Source organism: Tachyglossus aculeatus, chromosome 2 (assembly GCF_015852505.1).
Source record: "Tachyglossus aculeatus isolate mTacAcu1 chromosome 2, mTacAcu1.pri, whole genome shotgun sequence".
NCBI lineage: Eukaryota > Metazoa > Chordata > Mammalia > Monotremata > Tachyglossidae > Tachyglossus > Tachyglossus aculeatus.
The window spans coordinates 148,519,674-148,540,777 of record NC_052067.1 but is presented as its reverse complement, the minus strand read 5'-3'; the positions used below and the strand labels follow the sequence as shown (position 1 = coordinate 148,540,777).

The 21,104-nt window shown below is 41.8% G+C and overlaps 1 protein-coding gene across 1 annotated transcript in view; it reads right to left on the bottom strand.

Annotated features, from left to right (window-relative positions):
* Positions 1-6,659: 6,659 nt before the first annotated feature.
* The window catches only part of C2H12orf40 (chromosome 2 C12orf40 homolog), a 62,481-nt gene continuing 48,036 nt past the window's right edge, over positions 6,660-21,104 (bottom strand). Inside the window, exons 11-14 of the mRNA XM_038741084.1 lie at positions 17,669-17,734; positions 10,294-10,360; positions 8,089-8,171; positions 6,660-7,569 (exon numbers count right to left, since the gene is read on the bottom strand). Of these exons, the coding sequence (XP_038597012.1) occupies positions 7,006-7,569; positions 8,089-8,171; positions 10,294-10,360; positions 17,669-17,734 (780 nt within the window). The 3' untranslated portion in view covers positions 6,660-7,005. The remainder of the gene's footprint in view (positions 7,570-8,088; positions 8,172-10,293; positions 10,361-17,668; positions 17,735-21,104) is intronic.

Here is a 21,104-nt window from a genome sequence, read left to right as displayed (position 1 = left end):
TCTCGGCAACCAAAAAAGACTCTTGAGAACTAACTGTGAGGCACTCCATCATCTCTCCCTCTTATTTATTACTCTGAAGCTAACCTCCTCAATGCGGACTTTGTCTTCATTAGACAATGGGGAGTTTAGAACTATAGCTCAAGCAGTGTGGGCCCTAAAGTGGTTGCAGAGGCAGAAGAGACTGCAGTAGTCTTATTTTTCTGTTAAGCAATTGCTTCACCTAAAGAACTACTGTGTTTAACTGTTAATCGATTCCCTTTTATTGCTGCTGATTCTCCTTGCCTTGGTGATGGATAAGAGCATGGGCTTGGGAGTCAGATGCTGTGGGTTCTAGTCCCGACTCCGCCGCTAGTCAGCTATGTGACCCTGGGCAAGTCACTTAACTTCTCTGGGCCTCAGTTACCTCATCTGTAAAATGGGGATCAAGACTGGGAGCCCCAACTGGGACAACCTAATAACCTTGTATCTATCCCAGCGCTTAGAACAGTGCTTGGCACATACTAAGTGCTTAACAAATACCAACATTAGCATTATTATTATGCTATAATATATGTTTGTACATATTTATTACTCTATTTATTTATTTATTTTACTTGTACATATCTATTCTATTTATTTTATTTTGTTATTATGTTTGGTTTTGTTCTCTGTCTCCCTCTTTTAGACTGTGAGCCCACTGTTGGGTAGGGACTGTCTCTATATGTTGCCAACTTATACTTCCCAAGCCCTTAGTACAGTGCTCTGCACACAGTAAGCGCTCAATAAATACGATTGATTGATTGATTGAAGGAACAGGTTGAGTCCCAGACCAGGTTTTCCCATTGAGGTAGAAAGATTTTTAGGACCATGAGCAGCTTGGCTTAGTGGAAAGAGCACGGACTTGGGAGTCAGAGGTCGTGGGTTCTAATCCCAACTCTGCCACTTATCAACTGTGTGACTTTGGGCAAGTCAACTTCTCTGTGCCTCAGTTACCTCATCTGCCAAATGGGGATTAAGACTGTGAGCCCCATGTGGGACAACCTGACAAACTTGTATCTACCCCAGAGCTTAGAACAGTGCTTGGCACATAGTAAGTACCTAACAAATACCATCATCATCATTATTATTATAATACAGTTGTGTTTCAGAAGAGCCACGTGAGGTAGTCTTGGTCCTGGCTACCATGATCGTCAGTGAAACTGCTACTCTTCATTGTGACCCATGCCTATACCTTTTACTAGAACTTGAAAAACAATTGACTAGGCAGATTTCTGAGCTAACTGGTTAGATTCACAGGAGTCTTAGCTCTACCAAAGACATTTTTCCATCACTTTGAATTTGTGTCATACTTTTCATTTGGATAGTTGGATAGTTTGCATTTGGAAGTTGTTGCCAACTTGTACTTCCCAAGCATTTAGTACACAGTAAGCGCTCAATAAATATGATTGATTGATTGATAGCAGCTTGTCTTTTTTAAGACACTTTTATATCAGTTATTTTATTGCCACAACTTATGGGAGAGGTGGGAAAAGGCAGGCATTATTATCCCCATTTTACAGATGAGAAAAATGAGAAATGGAACAATTAAATAAGGGCCATAAGGGCCCTCATCAGGTCACAGGCAGAGCTGGGATTTAGAATCAGGACTCCTAACTCCCAGGCCGGTAAGTACTCTTTCCAAATGTGAAAGCAAGCAGGCTCTAAGCTAGGCTATCTCACTGTTAGCTGCTAAAGATTTGGCCCCTTCTGTTGACAGGTGGAATAATTTGCCAGGGAAAGAGAAAGTCTAGTGCTCTTGGGCACTGTAGACTATGGGCTGTAGCACTAAGATCCCAGGCCCGGGAGTCAGAGGACCTGGGTTCTAATCTGTCTCCACCACTTGCCTGCCGTGAAACCTCGGGTAGGTCACTTGACTTCTCTGTATCTCAAATTCCCCAACTGTAAACTGGAGATTCAATCATTCATTCATTCAATCGCATTTATTGAGCGCTTACTGTGTGCAGAGCACTGTACTAAGCGCTTGGGAAGTACAAGTTGACGGTCCCTACCCAACAACGGGCTCACAGTCTAGAAGGGGGAGACAGACAACAAAACAAACATATTAACAAAATAAAATAAATAGAATAGTAAATATGTACCAGTAAAATAGAGTACTAAATCTGTCCAAACATATATACACTCTCCGTGCCTCAGTTACCTCAGCTCTAAAATGGGGATTAAAGACCGTAAGCCCCACATGGGACAACCTGATTACCCCGTATCTCCCTCAGTGCTTAGAACAGTGCTTGACACATAATAATAATAATAATGGCATTTATTAAGCGCTTACTATGTGCCAAGCCCTGTTAAACATAGTTTATGGTTAACATATTAAACATATTAACATATTAACGTAGTTAAACATATGTTTAACATTGTTAAACATACTAAGCGCTTAACAAATACCATCATCCCTGTTCTCCCTCCTATTTAGACTGTGAGCCCCATGTGGGATAGGGACTCTGCAACCTTAATGATTTGTATCTATCCCAGCGTTTAAAATAGCACTTGACAAGCACATAGTACAGTGCTCTCCACACAGTAAGCGCTCAATAAATGCGATAGAGTGAATAGCATAAGCACTTAACAAATACCGTAAAATAGGGAAATGGGAGTAAATAAGGGATTTGGTTGTAGGGATGACGAAGAAGGGAAAATATAAATCAAGGCTGCTTTGTCAGTGCATCTTAACAATTTTGCCACAAATGCTAGCACATGGTAGGTATTTTTCAGTGACACTGCGCAACATCCACATGGCGTAGTGCCGCTTGTTGGCAGATCAAAACATCTCTAGAATCTGCCCTTTTCACTGAACTGCTACCAAGCTGATTTTTTACGGCATTTTTTAAGTGCTTACCATGTGCTAAGCACTGTGCTAAGCAGTGGGATAGATACAAGATAATTAAATTGGATATGGTCCATATTCGTTCATTCATTCAATCACATTTATTGAGCATTTTATTGAGCACTGTACTAAGCGCTTGGCGAAATACAATACAGCAATAAAGAGTGACAATCCCTGCCCACAACGAGCTCAAAGTCCGGGGGTGGGGGGAGAGACAGACATCAATACAAATGACCAGACATTAATATAAATAAATGAAATTACAGATATGTAGATGTGTTGTGGGATGGGGAGAGGGGAGACGAGCAAAGGGATCAAGTCAAGGTGATGCAGAAGAAAATGGGAGATGAGGAAAAGTGGGGCTTAGTCTGGGAAGGCCTCTTGGAGGAAATCTGCCTTCAGTAGGACTTTGAAGAGGGGGAGAGCTGTTCAAACCTGGGGCTTCCATCAAAGTCACAGCCGGCTTCTTCAGCAGTTTCAACAGCAACTGTGAGCACTGCTCCATTCCAAATGGTGAGGTCCTAGAGAGAAGGCAGCTCACTAACACTGAGGCAGTAGTCATCACAACTTAGCCCTTAGGTGTACAGATCCATAATTTATTGATTGATATTAATATCTATCTCATCCTCTGGACTTTAAACCCATTGTGGGCAGGGAATATGTCTACTAGCTCTGTTATGTTGTACTTTCCCAAGTGCTTAGTACAGTGCTCTGCACACAGTAAGCGCTCAATGAATATGATGGATTAACAAGACAACCCCATTGGGCAAATTCATTAATTCATTCAATCGTATTTATTGAGCACTTATTATGTGCAGAGCACTCTACTAAGCGCTTGAAAAGTGCAATTCAGCAACAAAGAGAGCTGATCTCTGCCCACAACTGACTTACAGTCCAGAAGGGGGGAGACAGACATCAAAACAAGTAGACAGGCATCAATAGTGAAGTGACTTGCCCAAGGTCACACAGCAGACAAGTGGTGGAGGCAGGATTAGAACCCATGACCTTCTGACCCCCAGGCCCGAGCTCTATTCACTAGGCCGTGCTGCTTCTCTGTCTGCCTGATACTGCTGTGAGACCTTGGGCAACTCACTTAACTTCTCCGTGCCTCAGTTATCTCATCTGTAAAATGGAGATTGAGACTGTGAGCCCCACATGGGGTAGGGACTGTGTCCAACTCGATTTGTTTGTACCCATCTCAATGCTTAGTACAGCACTTAGTTAAATGGGGATTAAATGCCTATTCTCCCTCCTACTTGAACTGTGAGTCTGATAAGGAACAAAAACTGTCTGGCCTGATTATCTCTTATCAAACCCAACACTTAGTATAGTGCTTGGCACATAGTAACTGCTTAACAAATATCACAGTAATAGTAAAGAGGTCTTTTACCACATCTTATCTTGGAGAGTATTTTGCTTTTTTTGTTTTCTTATAAAGTTAAGCCTCCAAAGAACAATACTCTTTAATTAGAATAACCAAATTTCTCAGGCAGGCAATCCAGAGTGTTTTCCTCCTTAGGTGGAGAGGAGGTAATCAGCAATCTTTATTTAGAAAAATACAAAGACAACAATGTAAATCCATCCTCAAAATCCGAATGATCACTTTATCCTCAGTTAAAAGTGTTTGTCCTCTTGAATGCCAATGGGAGTATAACCACAAAGTTGTTTGCTAATTACCTTCATTTTTCACACATAATTAATGGTATTTATTGAACACCTATTGAGGGCCACACACTGCACTTGGGAATACAAAACAGTAGTGAGGCACTTTGCAGATAAAACAAATATTGTTTTTTCTAATTCTGAATCTGTGTTGTACGATTTTTTTAAATAAATGAAACTGTTTCGACCTCCCCCTGTATCAATTAAACTATATTTGTGTAGGAATAATGATGAACTTCAAATTGCTGTTCACTAACTAGATGCTTTAATCTCTGTAGGAATGGAAAATGAGGGAAGGGATATGAAAATCTTACAGGCTTCCCATTGGTACATATTAGTACAGTTAGTGTTTGGAAAAACATATAAAAAAGCGTTTCTCTGATACGAAGAACATTTTTAAATGTTAATCTAGACTGTGAGTCTAAGCCCTAGATTCACATCCTTATCCTATCTCCACCTCATTGGTACAGGCTTGAAATACTAACAGTCCTCAGTCATGTTTTTGCTTGCAAAATATACTCAGTTCTGCTAGATTGTGTGGTTTTTACTGGCATTTTGGACAGAACATGACAACAAAATCAGGGAATGTTCTAAAAACATAAATCTGTCTGGGTACAAGGCAATGTGGATTTGGAAGAAAAAGCTGTGTACGTGTGCATGGTGTCAGACACAGTAAGCACTACAACATGGGTTTTCCTTAACCCAGGATTCTACAAAAATAACAATAATAATAATATTGTGGTATTTGTTAAACACTTACTATGTGTCAGGCACTGTACTAAGTGCTGGGGTGGATACGAACAAATCGGATTGGACACAGTCCCTGTCCCATATGGGGCTCACAGTCTCAATCCCCATTTTGCAGATGAGGGAACTGAAGCACAGAGAAGTGAAGTGATTTGCCCAAGGTTACACAGCCGACACGCATCCTTTACATTACAGAAGAACTGGGTCTACCTCACAGTCCATTCCAAGGGAGGTCAGCATGTTATTATATCTTAGAGAAAACTGATCTTTCAGACAAATATAAATGTGTGTTCACTATCATTTTATTTCTTTTGAATAAACTTACTTAAAAAGCATGGGAAGAAGTATGGTCTTTGGGGAGGACCACGGGCCTAGGAGTCACCTAAATTCTAATCCTGGCTCTGCCACCTGTCTGCTGTGTGACCTTGGGCAAGTCAGTTACCTCATCCGTAAAATAGGAATCAAAGTTTAAGACTGCGAGCCCCATGTGGGACACAGACTGTGTCCAGTCTGATTTTAATTTGTATCTACACCAGTGCTTGGTACAGTCCCTGGCACACAGTAAGTATGTAACAAATAGCATAAAGAAAGCCCCTTTGTTCCATACTTCCTAAAACTAGTTCTAAATTAAGGTGGTCACTATGATTGCATTTCTACCATGCAATTCTTCAGATCACTTCAACTGATACAATGAGTCAGTCAATCAATCAATCAGTAGTTGAGTTATGAAAAGGTAAATATCATGTTTTCCACAAAATTGAACAAAGAACTTCATTTTATTCTTCAGTAGGGCATCATGCCATCCATGCCTATTCTCTGGGCTGAAAATATATATTATAAATATAAATTATATAAAGATATAAAATAGATAATATAAAGATAATATATAAGTATATATTATCTTTCCTGATAAATAGGCACCCAATTCTATGTCACTCATTCAATCATATTTCTTGAGTGCTTACTGCATTCATGCAGAGCACTAAGGGCTTGGGAAAATACAGTATAATAATAAATAGACACATTCCCCGCCCACAACGAGCTTCGTCTAGAGAGGGGAGACATTTAAAATTCTCTTGAAAACAAAGCTGGCACCATAATGTTGGGGACAGAAAGCCTGAATAAAATGTCTACTTTATAAAAATCCTCACTATAAGAAACGTGATGGTAAATTCCTCACCTTTTAGACACCTCTAGAAAGCGATATTTTAAAAATGAAAAAAACCCACCTACAGAAACACAAAGTATCAAATATTTTCTGCACTTTAATATGAATACTCCATGTCTTAATGTGAACCCTAATAAAACAAAATATTACACAATAATCTGTAAAATATATCATAACTAACACTTAGAAACATTAGTAGTAAATGTCAATCTAATAAATTTGTCTAAATGGAAGGAAATTATATAGATACACAAGAACCTGATCCATCTATTTTACTATAGTAGAGTAAACTGCTCTGTAATCTGTAAACTAGAAAGACGGATCAATTCATGAAGTACCCATTTTACTCAGCAAATTCCATGGTGTTGCTCTATTCCTGTTGTAATGAAGGAGTTACAACTTTCTCTCAAGAAAGAACCAAGTTTTGAGCTAAAAGACATTTGCAATGATGTTTAAACTGCTTATATATATATTCAAACATAAGGAACAAATACGAATTTAAAGGAAACTATCAGTATTTCAGAACAGTTGCCATATTTTCTGGGATTAAACCATTTTTCCCTCCCTACATCATTGTTAAATCCAGGACCCCTGGATCATTGAGACAGAGGTAGTTGACCTCAGGCTGATGTTCTGGACTATTGGTGAGATTTATAGACCTGAGGGCTTCATCAGATGGGATTTCCTGCCCCCTAATGCTATCTGCCTTGGTGACTTCAGGGACATCTCCAGCACTTATAGGAAAAAGATGTTTCCTCTCTTCACGTTCTCGCATCATATCGCACTGGACGCCTACATCCGATTTCCCTTCTGGAACAGAGTGGTCCTCAGTTTGAGACCATGCATCACGCTGCCCAATGTGCCGATAGCAGTGATTATTATTTCTATTATTATTATTATTTCTTGAGTCACATTGAGATAGTCCAGAATTGTCCCCAGATGGGTAAAAATTGTCTGTCTGTTCGTGACCTTTGACTCCTCTGTTAATACTCTCAACACATGGAGGAAAATGATTTGGAAACTCCGTGCTTGATGCAGGTTGCCTGCTGTTAGAGGAGGTTTCATTCTTGCAGTTCCTCTCGCTCTCTGGATGTTCAATGGGTAAAACTAGATCTTCCTCTTCGGAAGGCTAGAAGACATTGAAGGATGATGCTGCACTTAGATTAATGAATATTAAAATGAAAATGTCCTTAAAATAGCCTAAATTTGAATGAAAACCCTACTAATTCTCAAAACCAATAGAAAAGAAAATTGTTTTCCAGAATAAAATACAATCGCAGAAGAGAAAGGGTAAGACAGGTAAAAGCAGGGGATCTGCTTTAGTAGTCTTCCCCCGACAATTTAATTGAACAAGTAGTCGTTTCATTGGATAAAAGTGTTTTTTTAAAATGTATTAACTTCTAGATATGGATTACAAAAACATGTAGTCAGAGTTGGTCTACAGTGGTCTAGAATTTGAAGAGCATCTAAATTATCAAATTTCACTTAAAAAGATGCTTTGCCATTTTTTATTATTATCTAAAGCTATTTACATTGATCATATATAAAGTTTTAATTACACACACTATATACGTGTTCCCTTTTCCATTTCATCTTAATGACTAATATATATTTCATCCATATAAGAAAGAGTGTAAAACTAGCTTACCATCGCTGGACTAGAGCTGAAAAGACTCTCGGTTTGCCTTGGAGAGTAACTGGGGGACTGACTGCTCAGTGAAGAATCACAGCCTGAAAATTGATTTCAAGCTATTAGCAATATGGTTCTAAGATTAGATATCTGCATTCATTTGGCGTGCTCCTTCAAACTGCTTTGGAAATGTCACACCCCATTGGAAATGTCAACACTGGCTAATAGGGGGCCTAGTGGTGTCTACGTCTGAAAAATACATGCAGCTGTTGGCAGGGCATAGCGCAAGCAATGGTTTTTAGTAGTAATGGGAGAAAAAAAAGGTGGAAGAATGGGTTTCAATATTTTAGTGCCGGCAACGTATTTTATAACTGAAGGGCAAAGAAAGTTCATTTTTTTGGATTTTTTTAATGAATAGACACATTACTGTTGGCTTCAAAAATTGCTTCAAAAAGTCTCAGTGTTCTAAAGGGGGTTTCCAGATTATCTACTCTACTGTCTGTGCTCTCATTGTCAGGAGTGCAATGCTAGGCTTTAAGAGCCCTCTAAACTTTAGCTGAATAGCAAACAGCTCAATACTAAGAGAGCCACCAGCATCACTTCCCACTGATTCCAGCTAGAGGAAAGCTTTCATTAGCAACGTGTCCACATCTAGGTGAGACTGTGCTGCTAATGGCAGAAGTTTCATTTCTGTACAACAGGCCAGATTTTTCAGTGCTGGGCAGGGACCATCAGCTGACACTGAAAAGTGAAAAGTGGCCTAGTGAAAAGAGCATGAGCCTGGGAGTGAAATTATCTTTTTTTTTCTTTTAATGGCATTTGTTAAACACTCACTATGTGCAAATGGCTAAAATCAAATTATTCAGCCCTGCCCAGGACTTTTCTAACCAGAGGCAATCTGTAAGAGCTGGCCTTGGTGCTGGATGGCCTGAAATCCAGGAATAGCTTTCCCTCCCTCTCTCTTTGAGCACTGTAGCCACAGATCAGGAAATATGTTTGCTATTCCAGTGAGGTGATCATTCCCAGATTAATATTCCGGTCCAAAAGGAAAGGGAATTGTCAGGGACAAAAATTCCCAAAGGAGCAACGTGGCCTAGTGGAAAGAGCACGGACCTATGAGTCAGAGGAACTGGGTTCTAGTCTTGGCTCTGCCACTTTCTTACAGTGTGACCTTGGGCAGGACACTAAACTTCTCTGTGTCTTAGTTTCCTCAACTGTAAAATTGGGATTCAATACTTAGACTGTCAGCCCCATGTGGGACAGGCACTGTGTCTGACCTGATTACCTTGCATCTACTGCAGTGCTTAGAACAGTGCTTGCCACATACTAAGCTCTTAACAAATCATTCTTTTTTTTTTAAAAAAAAAAAGAAGCTCCCAGAAGTATGGGATTTGTTTGAGGCTTGTACAAATCTGAAGAGGACAACATTGTGAAATGGAAGTCTGGTTTAGATCATAACATCCATCTATGAGAAGCAGCATGGTGTACTGGATAGAGCACGGGTCTGAAAATCAGAAGGTCATGGGTTCTAATTCCGGCTTCTCCTCTTGTCTGCTGTGTGACCTTGGACAAGTCACTTCAATTCTCTGGCCTCAGTTTCCTCAACTGTAAAATGGGGATTGAGACTGTGAGCCCCATGTGGGACAAGGAACTGTGTCCAATCCGATTTCTTATATCCACTCCAGTGCTTGCTTCGTAGAGTGGCTGGCACATAGTAAGTGCTTAACAAACACCACAATAATAATGATAATTATTATTACCCTGGCTCACGTCCCATCTCTGTATTCTAGACTGTGAGCCCACTGTTGGGTAGGGACTGTCTCTATATGTTGACAACTTGTACTTCCCAAGCGCTTAGTACAGTGCTCTGCACACAGTAAGCACTCAATAAATATGATTGATTGATTGATTATTATTGTTATTATCATTATTACTATCTAGCTATGACAACTAAATTACTTAGACAATTCTGTCACCCTGAAATGTAAGGGAACTACAAACATCTTCCTACATTAATTTCAAGGCAGAGTTTGCTACTGGGCTAGAGATTAAATAAACAGTTTTAAAATAACCAATCAAGCCCCTATGGGCTTTATCACAGGACAATAAAAAATGATAGGTGTATCTCAAAAAAACCACATTTGTCATTAAATTACATCCAAATTAAGGGCAAAACTGATAAGGAAAACTGCAGAAAAACAGGTTAAACGTATAAAGACTGACCCATCTTGCCATTCAAAATTTTTGGACTTGCTTCCAATCCATCTTTTTCCTCTTCTCTTACAAAAATCTAAAGGAAACCAACATTTTAGTAGCTTTCCGATGTTTATGAGCCTACAAATTCAGAGAGGTAATATGACTTCCTTAAATCCTCCTGGCCAATCTGTGCCTGGGTCACTATGGTTGCTGAGTGTTTTTTCCTGCCAGGTGATATCAATCAATTAATCGAGCAAGCAATCAACAATATTTATTGAGCACATACTGTGTGCAGAAATTGGTGTCAGAACACTGCCTTCTCTGGCTTTGATGAGTCATAGAGAGTGAGGTAGTAGTTGTGGTGAGCCCACAACAAGCTGCTTTTTTAATGACTATTTGTGATCCCGTGAACAACAACAAGGAAGAGACTTTGCAGAGGCATTGATGGGCTCTACCTGAGGTAGGTGATTGCTGGCCTGTTGGGGGGTGGGGGGGGAGCATGGACGGAGGCGGGACTTTCTCTCCCTGTTTTACCCAGTAACGGGCCTGGACGGCAACATAGAGCCACAGTGGCCACGCCTAAGGCAGATAAAAGATGCTCATTTTGAATCGTGAAGAGGCACTTAGAAGCAGCATGCTCTTGCAGGAGGCACAGAGAGAAGCACCTGCAGCAGGAGAGGAGCAGAAGCACGCAGGGGAGCAAGAAGGAAGCATGCTGAGAGCAGCACTTGGAAGCAGAAAGTGGAAGCATTGGCAGAAAGGGCTCCTTTGATCACAGACTGGTATTGGATCCTTCGGTGGTGGAGTGTGTGAGTGTGTGTATGTGGCATTCCCTTGCACGTTGGTAAAACTAAGTAAAAACTTTCCACAGTAACCCTTGGTGACCAGAGGTGTGGTTTGAACTCTACTATATGTCACTGAGGCTCTCCTGGTCCAGAAAGGTCCTGGTTGGTAGGAGCCAGTGGGAGAGGCTCATGACAGTAGTTTGTACCTGACTCAATTCCACCTCTATCGCTGTCCCATATCCAATAACCCTAGGGAAGCTAGTTTTTCCACTCCAACTTCTGCTACTGCTCAGACACAATGTTTTTCTGATTTCAATGCCTAGTTGATTATTTCTTATCGTCTCCCTACCCTTACTAGATTCTTGGAGCCATGCTAGGCTTTTGTGTTGCCCCCCACAAAACTATCAACCTGCTTCCACTGGAGTTGTGCAGTTCTCCTAGATACAATCAACACCAACTCTCTCCTCGACCCCCTCCAGTCTGGCTTCCGTCCCCTACATTCCACGGAAACTGCCCTCTCAAAGGTCACCAATGACCTCCTGCTTGCCAAATCCAACGGCTCTTACTCGATCCTAATCCTCCTCGACCTCTCAGCTGCCTTCGACACTGTGGACCGTCTCCTTCTCCTCAACACGCTATCCGACCTTGGCTTCACAGACTCTGTCCTCTCCTGGTTCTCCTCTTATCTCTCTGGTCGTTCATTCTCAGTCTCTTTTGCAGGCTCCTCCTCCCCCTCCCATCCCCTTACTGTGGGGGTTCCCCAAGGTTCAGTGCTTGGTCCCCTTCTGTTCTCGATCTACACGCACTCCCTTGGTGACCTCATTCGCTCCCACGGCTTCAACTATCACCTCTACGCTGATGACACCCAGATCTCCATCTCTGCCCCTGCTCTCTCCCCCTCTCTCCAGGCTCGCATCTTCTCCTGCCTTCAGGACATTTCCATCTGGATGTCTGCCCGCCACCTCAAACTCAACATGTCCAAGACTGAACTCCTTGTCTTCCCTCCCAAACCCTGCCCTCTCCCTGACTTTCCCATCACTGTTGACGGCACTACCATCCTTCCCGTCTCACAAGCCCGCAACCTTGGTGTCATCCTCGACTCCACTCTCTCATTCACCCCTCACATCCAAGCCATCACCAAAACCTGCCGGTCTCAGCTCCGCAACATTGCCAAGATCTGCCCTTTCCTCTCCATCCCAACCGCTACCCTGCTCGTTCAAGCTCTCATACTGTCCCGTCTGGACTACTGTATCAGCCTTCTCTCTGATCTCCCATCCTCGTGTCTCTCCCCATTTCAATCCATACTTCATGTTGCTGCCCGGGTTGTCTTTGTCCAGAAATGCTCTGGGCATGTTACTCCCCTCCTCAAAAATCTCCAGTGGCTACCAGTCAATCTGTGCATCAGGCAGAAACTCCTCACCCTCGGCTATAAGGCTGTCCATCACCTCGTCCCCTCCTACCTCACCTCCCTTCTCTCCTTCCACAGCCCAGCCCGCACCCTCCGCTCCTCTGCCGCTAACCTCCTCACCGTTAGGCCTCGTTCTCACCTGTCCCGCCATCGACCCCCGGCCCACGTCCTTCCCCGGGCCTGGAATGCCCTCCCTGTTCCCATCTGCCAAGATAGCTCTCTTCCTCCCTTCAAGGCCCTACTGAGAGCTCACCTCCTCCAGGAGGCCTTCCCAGACTGAGCCCCTTCCTTCCTCTCCCCATCGTACCCCTCTCCATCCCCCCATCTTACCTCCTTCCCTTCCCCCCAGCACCTGTATATATGTATATATGTCTGTACATATTTATTACTCTATTTATTTATTTATTTATTTTACTTGTACATATCTATTCTATTTATTTTATTTTGTTAGTATGTTTAGTTCTGTTCTCTGTCTCCCCCTTTTAGACTGTGAGCCCACTGTTGGGTAGGGACTGTCTCTATATGTTGCCAACTTGTACTTCCCAAGCGCTTAGTACAGTGCTCTGCACACAGTAAGTGCTCAATAAATACGATTGATTGATTGATTGATTTTGCTAGCCCCAATCTGACACCTCTGAAATCTCACATTTCCTCTTGCCTCCAGAACATCCCTACTATTTTTATGGCGTTTGTTAATCGATTACTATGTTCCAGGCACTGTACTAAAGTGCTGGGGTGGATACAAGCTGATCATGTAGGATGCAATCCATGTCCCCCATGGGGCTCATAGTCTTAATCCTCATTTTACTGATGAGGTAACTGAGGCCAAGAGCAGTGAAATGACTTGCCCAAGGTCACACAACCAACACGTGGTGGAGCCAGGATTAGAACCCAGGTCCTTCTACCAGGCCCATGCTCTTTCCACTAGGCCACTGCTTCTACACGAATTTCCCATTAATACCTTCAGTGAGACATGTTTAAAACAGAACTCTACTTCCCTCCTAAATCTTCTTTTCCACCTAAATTCCCCATGATAGTTGACCCCACCATCATTTCTGTCCCTATACCCTACAAGCACAGCATTATCATTGATCTCTTCCACTTTTTCAACTCCTACATTCAGCCTGTTGACAAATACTGTCTTTTTCCCTACACAACATCTCTTACATCCACCCCTTTCTCTTGATCCAAAGAGCTACCACCCAGGATCAGGCATCTGTCATATCCGGATTTCACATTTGCATCAGTCCCCTGGCTGAGTCTGTCTCTTCCCTTTCCAGTCTCCATTTAATAATGGCATTTATTAAGCGCTTACTATGTGCAAAGCACTGTACTAAGTGCTGGGGAAATTACAAGGAGATCAGGTTGTCCCACGGGGGGCTCACAGTCTTAATCCCCATTTTACAGATGAGGTAACTGAGGCCCAGAGAAGTTAAGTGACTTGCCCAAAGTCACACAGCTGACAATTGGCAGAGCCAGGATTCGAACCCATGACCCCTGACTCCAAAGCCCAGGCTCTTTCCACTGAGCCACGCTGCTTCTCCATTTCCTCCTGTTACCCAGATTGTTGTTCTAAAATATAGTTCTACATATTGTTCCCCACTCCTCAAAAACCCTCAATGATTAGCCATTTCTCTCTCTGCATCAAGAAGGAATTTCTGACCACTAGCTTCATGGTGCTCCATAAACTGTCTCTCCCCCAGCTACTTATCCACTCTCCCATTGCCACCCTTCATTTTTCTCAAGTGAGCTTACCCACTGTGGCTCATTCGCCTCTCTCCCACCTCTAGCCTCAAAGCTCAAGCTTTCTGACCTGGAATTTCCTCCCCCTTCAAATCTACCAGACTACCATCAATCAATCAGTGGTATTTATTGAGTGCTTACTATGTGCACAGCATTGTACTGAGCACCCTCTACAATTCTTCTTACCTTCAAAGACCTTCTGACATGTCCCCTCCCCTGGGGAGAGCTTGCCCAGTTAATTTTCTGTTCTCCTAAGGTTCTATCCCCTAATTCTTCTAGACTGTGGGCCCGTTGTTGAGTAGGGACCGTCTCTATATGTTGCAAACTTGTACTTCCCAAGCGCTTAGTACAGTGCTCTGCACACAGTAAATGCTCAATAAATACGATTGAATGAATGAATAATTGACACCTTAGAACATCTGGACCTATTATGCACTTGTTTACTTTTAACCAAGTAAAGCAGCAAGGAGAAGCACTGTTGCCTAATGGGAAGACCATGAGTCTGGGAGTCAGAGGACCCTTTTTAATGGTATTTAAGTGCTTACTATGTGATAAGCACTGTACTAAGTACTGGGGTAGATCAGTCAATGAAACATATTTATTGAGCACTTACTGCTTTCAGAGCACTGTACGAACCACTTGGGAGAGTATAACAATAATACAGACACATTCCCTGCCTACAATGAGTTTACAGTCTAGAAGGAGAGACAGACATTGATATGGATTAGAACCCATGACCTTCTGACATCCAGGCCTGTATTCTAACCATTACGCCATGCTCCTTCTCCAGTCTACAGTTTAATGATAGTTCAGTACACTGTTCATACTTCTTGCCTAAGTGTTACTTTTCTTTTCCCTCTCTCCCCTAGCCTGAGATAAGCCCCGATAATATATTTACAAATTTGGGACCTATAGGCCAAATATGGTCCAGACCTTGTGGGCCCAAGTCATACTTCATCCAAGTCTATCGCTCCTTATTTTTTTTCCCTTTCCCTCTCCCCTCAAAACCCACAAGAACACCAATAGCAGAACTAAAACTAGGATTGAGTAAAATAAGAAAATCTGTTTTTTTTACACTTATCTACTTTCCCCAGAGTCTTTAAATAACCTGTCTCATTTAATATGCTTGTTCACATGTGGAAACAATATTTGTAAGCTCATTGTGGGCAGGGAATGTGTCTATTTATTTATTCTTGTATTGCACTCTCCTAAATGCTTAGTATAGTGATCTGCACACAGAAAACACTCAACAAATACGACTGAATGAATATGAATAAATTATGGACATGTACGTAAGTGCTGTGGGGCTAGGCAGGGGAAAGGAAAATAAAAGGAGCAAGTCAGGGCAATGCAGAAGGGAGTGGGAGAAAAGAAAATGAGGGCTTAGTCAGGGAAGGCCTCTTGGAGGAGGTGTGCCTTCAAAACGTATTTGACAGTGGGGAGAGTAATTGTTTCTCGGACATGAAGAGGGAGGACGTTTCAGGACAGAGGCAGGATGTGGGAGAGATGTTGGCAGTGACATAGACGAAATTGAGGTACAGTGAGTAGGTTGGCATTAGAGGATAGATAAGATAGATACAAGCTAATCAGGTTGGACACAGTCCATGTCCCACATGGGGCTCACAGTCTTAATCCCAATTTTACAGATGAAGTCACTGATGTGCTAGGGGATCGCTTAAGGGCCTGGGTTCTAATCTCAGTTCTGCCATTTGCCTCCAGGGTCATCTTGGGTAAATCATCACCTAGCTTCTCTGTAATTTAGTTTCCTCATCTCTAAAGTGGGTATTCAATACATGTTCTTCCCTCCTATGTATACTGTGAGCCACGTGTTTGATGGGGACTGCGTCCTACCTGAAAGTCTAGTACCTGCCCCAGTGCTCAATACAGTACCAAGGCACATAGTAAGCACTTAATATATACCAGAATTATTATTAGTAGTAGTAGTGACAATAATAGTAACCACCTGTGGCACTTCTTTCTGTTACTTTACATACTCTGTTACTTAAGCATTCACACATAGAGAGAAGGAAATTAAAGAGGGAGAAGTGGGTATCAGGAAGGAAAGTGTAGGGAAAGATGATAAAGGAATCAAAAGGACCTGGGTTATAATAATAATAATAATAATAATAATAACATTTATTAAAGGCTTACTATGTGCAAAGTACTGTTCTAAGTGCTGGATCCAAGCTCTGCAACTGTCTCCTGTTGTCACCTTGGGACAATCACTTAACTTCTCTGTGCCTCAGTAACCTCATCTGTGAAATGGGGATTAAGACTGTGAACCTTGTGTGGGTCACTAGCCAATCATATTCATTGAGCAGTTACTGTGTGCAGAGCAATATACTAAGCGTTTGGAAAAGTACAACATAAAAATAAACAGACACATTCCTGCCCACAATGGGCTTACAGTCCGGAGGTGGAGTGTGTCCAACCTGATTAACTTGTATCTACCCCAGAGCTTAAGTGCTGTGCCTAGCACATAGTAAGCACTTAACAGATACAAAAAAAAAATAATAAAACCATAAAAGAAAGGAGGACAAAGAAGGAAGAGGAAAAAAGAAGAGTTGAGGGGGAGAGACAGAGAAGAGGGCATATAAGAAGGTGATGCTTTCCACATCCTGCCAGTAAAGGGCAAAATGTTTAGCCTCTTGGCTTTAAGCCCGTTGTTGGTTAGGGACCCTCTCTCTGTGTTGCCGACTTGTACTTCTGAAGCTCTTAGTACAGTGCTCTGCACACAGTAAGCGCTCAATAAATATGATTGAATGAATGAAGGGAGTCACTGTGAGCTCGTTGTGTGCAGGGAACATGTTTATTGTTGTATTGTACTCTCCCAAGCGTTTAGTACAGTGCTGTGCATACAGTAAGTGCTCAATAAATGACTGACAATGAATGGTACCACTCTGACCCCTTGGGGTGGGATGGAAATGCTATAACTCTGAAATAATTTTCTCATGGTAACAATTTTATGGTGGAGACTCAAGTTTACTGCGGTGAAGAAGGCAATGATAAACCACTTCCAAATTTTTACCAAGAAGATTCTATGGCTACACTACCAGGACGATTGCAGATGAAGGCGGGGAGTTCTGGGAGAGATGTGTCCATGGAGTCGCTATGGATCGGAGATCGCTATGGATCAGAGACAACTTGACAGCATAAGACAAGAAGGATTTTATAAAAGGAGGATGAATTCCTGAACCAAGGTTGGATACCTTAATTTTAGCAAAATTACTCAGAATGATGTGATTATCAGTTACAGATCAGTAAGTTACGTAGATTAATGTATTTAAAATTAGTTGTAGAGGTTCCCTAATGCGGTAGCTGACTTTTATTACTTTATCGGAAGTGAAATGAAGAAGTCAGCTCTCCCTGGTGACTCCTTCTAGTGGGAACCAGAAGGAAACAATTTCAGAAAAGAGAAGGGGGGAAAAAACTTGAAGGAAAATGGGACCAGAGAGAACGGGTTTACCTCATCACTAGGCAGAGTCACCAGGGTGGGGTGACATGTCCACTTTGCTTCAGAGGACGTACTGCACTGTAGATCACAAACAAAGTTAGTGCCATAAAAACAGGTAGTGGAATAAAGTCAAAACCTTTGTGTTGTAAAACAGAAATTTTTAAGTGCCATTTGTCATCAGTTGAAATGCTTTGAGATGAGGACCGCCCGGACCGAGTGCTAGGAAGAATACATGGAAGTTAATTACCATGATCCCTGACTCACAAGGGATACACAATATACTGGGTCAGGGAAAGGGGGGTGGGAATGAGACAAAGGAGTCAGGGAGGTTGGGACAAAGTTAAAAACCCCAAATGAAAACTTGTTACCAATCCCCACTCTATTAAGAAAACTCTCCTATTGACTATATTATTTCCTTACACCAGTTGATTTAGAACAGACAGGGAGATGCAATGCAGTTTTTTACCTGAAAACAGGTAATTATCGCAATGCCAATTTTCTTTTATAAACGGCATACGTGTTTGGTAGGACAAGGTTGATTTCATTTTTGCATCTTCAATACCAATTCAATCAATCATATTTATTGAGTGCTTATTGTGTGCAGAGCACTGTACTAAGTGCTTGGGAGAGCACAATATAACACGCTTGCTGCCCACAGTGAGCTTAGAGTGTAGAGGGGGAGATAATATTATTTATATATATATGTATATAACGTTAATATAAATAAAATTAAGGATATATATGTAAGTGTTGTGAGGCTGAAGGAGGGGTGAATAGAAGGAGTAAATCCATGTGGAAGGGCAATGAAGAAGGGAATGGGAGAAAAGGAAATGAGGACTTGGGGAATGTCTCTCAGAGGAAATGTGCCTTCGATAAGGCTTTGAACAGGGGAAGAGCAATTGTCTGTCGGATTTGAGGAGGGAGGGTGTTCCAGGCCAGAGGCAGGACTGGGGCAAAAGGTTGGTAGCTACACAGCCAAGATTGAGGTATAATGTGTAGGTTGGCAGTAGAGAAGCAAAGTGTGCATCCTGGATTGTAGTAGGAGAGCAGTGAGGTGAGGTAGGAGGGGGCAAAATGATGTCAGTTCAATGTCAACTAAATCCAAAATCCATTATCAGGTTAAGTGAAACTGCATAAGGTAAAGGTAGCATTAGGCAAAGAGGGGAAATATGCTTAATAACTACTTAGTTATTGTTGCAGAAAGCAGGATAGAGAAGCAGCATGGTTCAGTGGAAAGAGCACAGGCTTGGGAGTCAGAGGTCATGAGTTCTAATCCCAGCTCCACAACTTGTCAGCTGTGTGACTTTGGGCAAGTCACTTAACTTCTCTGTGCCTCAGTTCCCTCATCTGTAAAATGGGTATTAAGACTGTGAGTGCCACGTGGGATGACCTATCCTCCCCAGAGCTTAGAACAGTGCTTTGCACATAATAAGCGCATAACAAATGCCATTATTATTATTATGTAGAGAAATACGATTGAATGAATGAAGTAGCGTGGCTTAGTGGAAAGAGCACAGGGTTGGGAGTCAGAGGACCTGGGGGTTTTTAATACCGGCTCCACCACTTGTCTGCTGGGTGACCTTGGGCAACTCACTTAACTTCTCTGTGTCTCAGTTCCCTCATCTGTAAAATGGGGATTAAGACTGTGAGTTCCACAGGGGGCAACCTGATTACCTTGTATCTACTCCAGCGCTTAAAATGGTGCTTGGCACAAGGTAAGCGTTTAACAAATACCACAGTTATTATTATTATTATTATTAGACAAGTGGCCACCCAATCCCCTTGGATTCAGATGGACAGTGAGCTGGAAAGTAGGCAGATAGTAGGCATCTGCCTGTTCCTAGATGTCTAGACTTGCCACGGCTAGATTCACTAAAGATGGGAAGTTGAATCGGTGTATTCCCTTATTCCATTTTCCGCAGATGACATAATTTTTGTAGGAATATTGCATTCACCTGCCCTCATGGAGTGTAAATTTAGTTATATAAATTTCTGATGTAATGAGGGTTTTTAGGAGTCTGGTACTCAAGAGTTCCCAGTTCTAATGCTAGCCTTACATAAAAAAACCCCACAGAGAATAAAATAGTCTTCAAATGATAATCATGAAGTGATTTGATTTTCAATGTTTAAGTTCTTCTTGTCTTAGGAGGATACAAGTGATGTCTCCAAGCGTTCTGAGAGAAGAATATCTCCCCTTCTTCCTCCCCTAAATTTTCTGATATGGCTGAAATTAAACTGTATGCCCAAACACAAGGTGGCTGAAAAATGCCTCTTTCTCTGTGCTGAAATTCAGGCTTGAATCTAGTTATTCAAGAATTCAGTTATCTTAGAAATCAGTGAGGATTAAAGTTGAACCACTGTACCTTAATGCCTGTATCGTCTTCAAGACTGTAAACTCACTGTGGCCAGGGAACCTATCTACCAATTCTGTTATATTGTATGTTTCCCTAGCCCTTAGTGCAGTGTTTTTCACACAGTAAGCACTCAATAAATACCATTATTAATCGGTTGATTGATTGTACCTTTGCTCTCCCTGTCTAGAGCCACATTCCAACGCTCTGTTGAAGAAGAGCACTGTGGCATAGTGGATTGAGAACAGGCCTAGGTGACAGAAGGACCTGGATTCCAATTCCATACTATAATGTCGCTTGTCTGCTTTGTGACCTTGGGTAAGTCACTTCACTTCTCTGTGCCTCATTACCTCATCTGTAAATGGGGATTAAGACTTTGAGCCCCATGTGGGACGTGGGCTGTATCCAACATGATGAACTTGTATCTACCCCAGGGCTTAGAACAGTGCTTGGCACACAGTAAATGCGTAAAAAATACCATTAAAAAAACATCAACTCAGTAGAGAGTTCTTCCACCTGCACATTGTTAATGATATCTCTCCATTTCCCACTTTGGAAGATTTGCTTGTCATCTGACAAGAAAGTTATACCAAATATCAAAATTAGCACAGGCCAGACAACATTTGAGATAAGGACAAAAATAAGTCAGTTAGTTGAAAATTAATAGTATATATTTTTTAATTAACTCATAGGATTTTCAAGTACATCACTGCCATCCTATTGCAAATAATTAGAGCTGATTAAAATTTTGCAATTTTATTCTATTCAATTCTGGATATCATCAATCGTATTTATTGAGTGCTTACTATGCGCAGAGCACTGTACTAAGAGCTTGGGAAGTACAAATTGGCAACATATAGAGACAGTCCCTTCCCAACAGTGGGATATCAGATCTTTTTGAATGGTTCCTTTATATTAGGTCCTTACTGATTGACAACTCTTAAGTACATCTAAATTTTAGTGGTACTGACATTTGATTAATTAATTAACTGTGGTATTTAAGAGCCTACTATGTGTTGAGCACTGTTGTAAGCGCTTGGGGTTCACACAAGCTAATCAGGCTGGACAAAATTCCTGTCCCACATGGGGCTCACAGT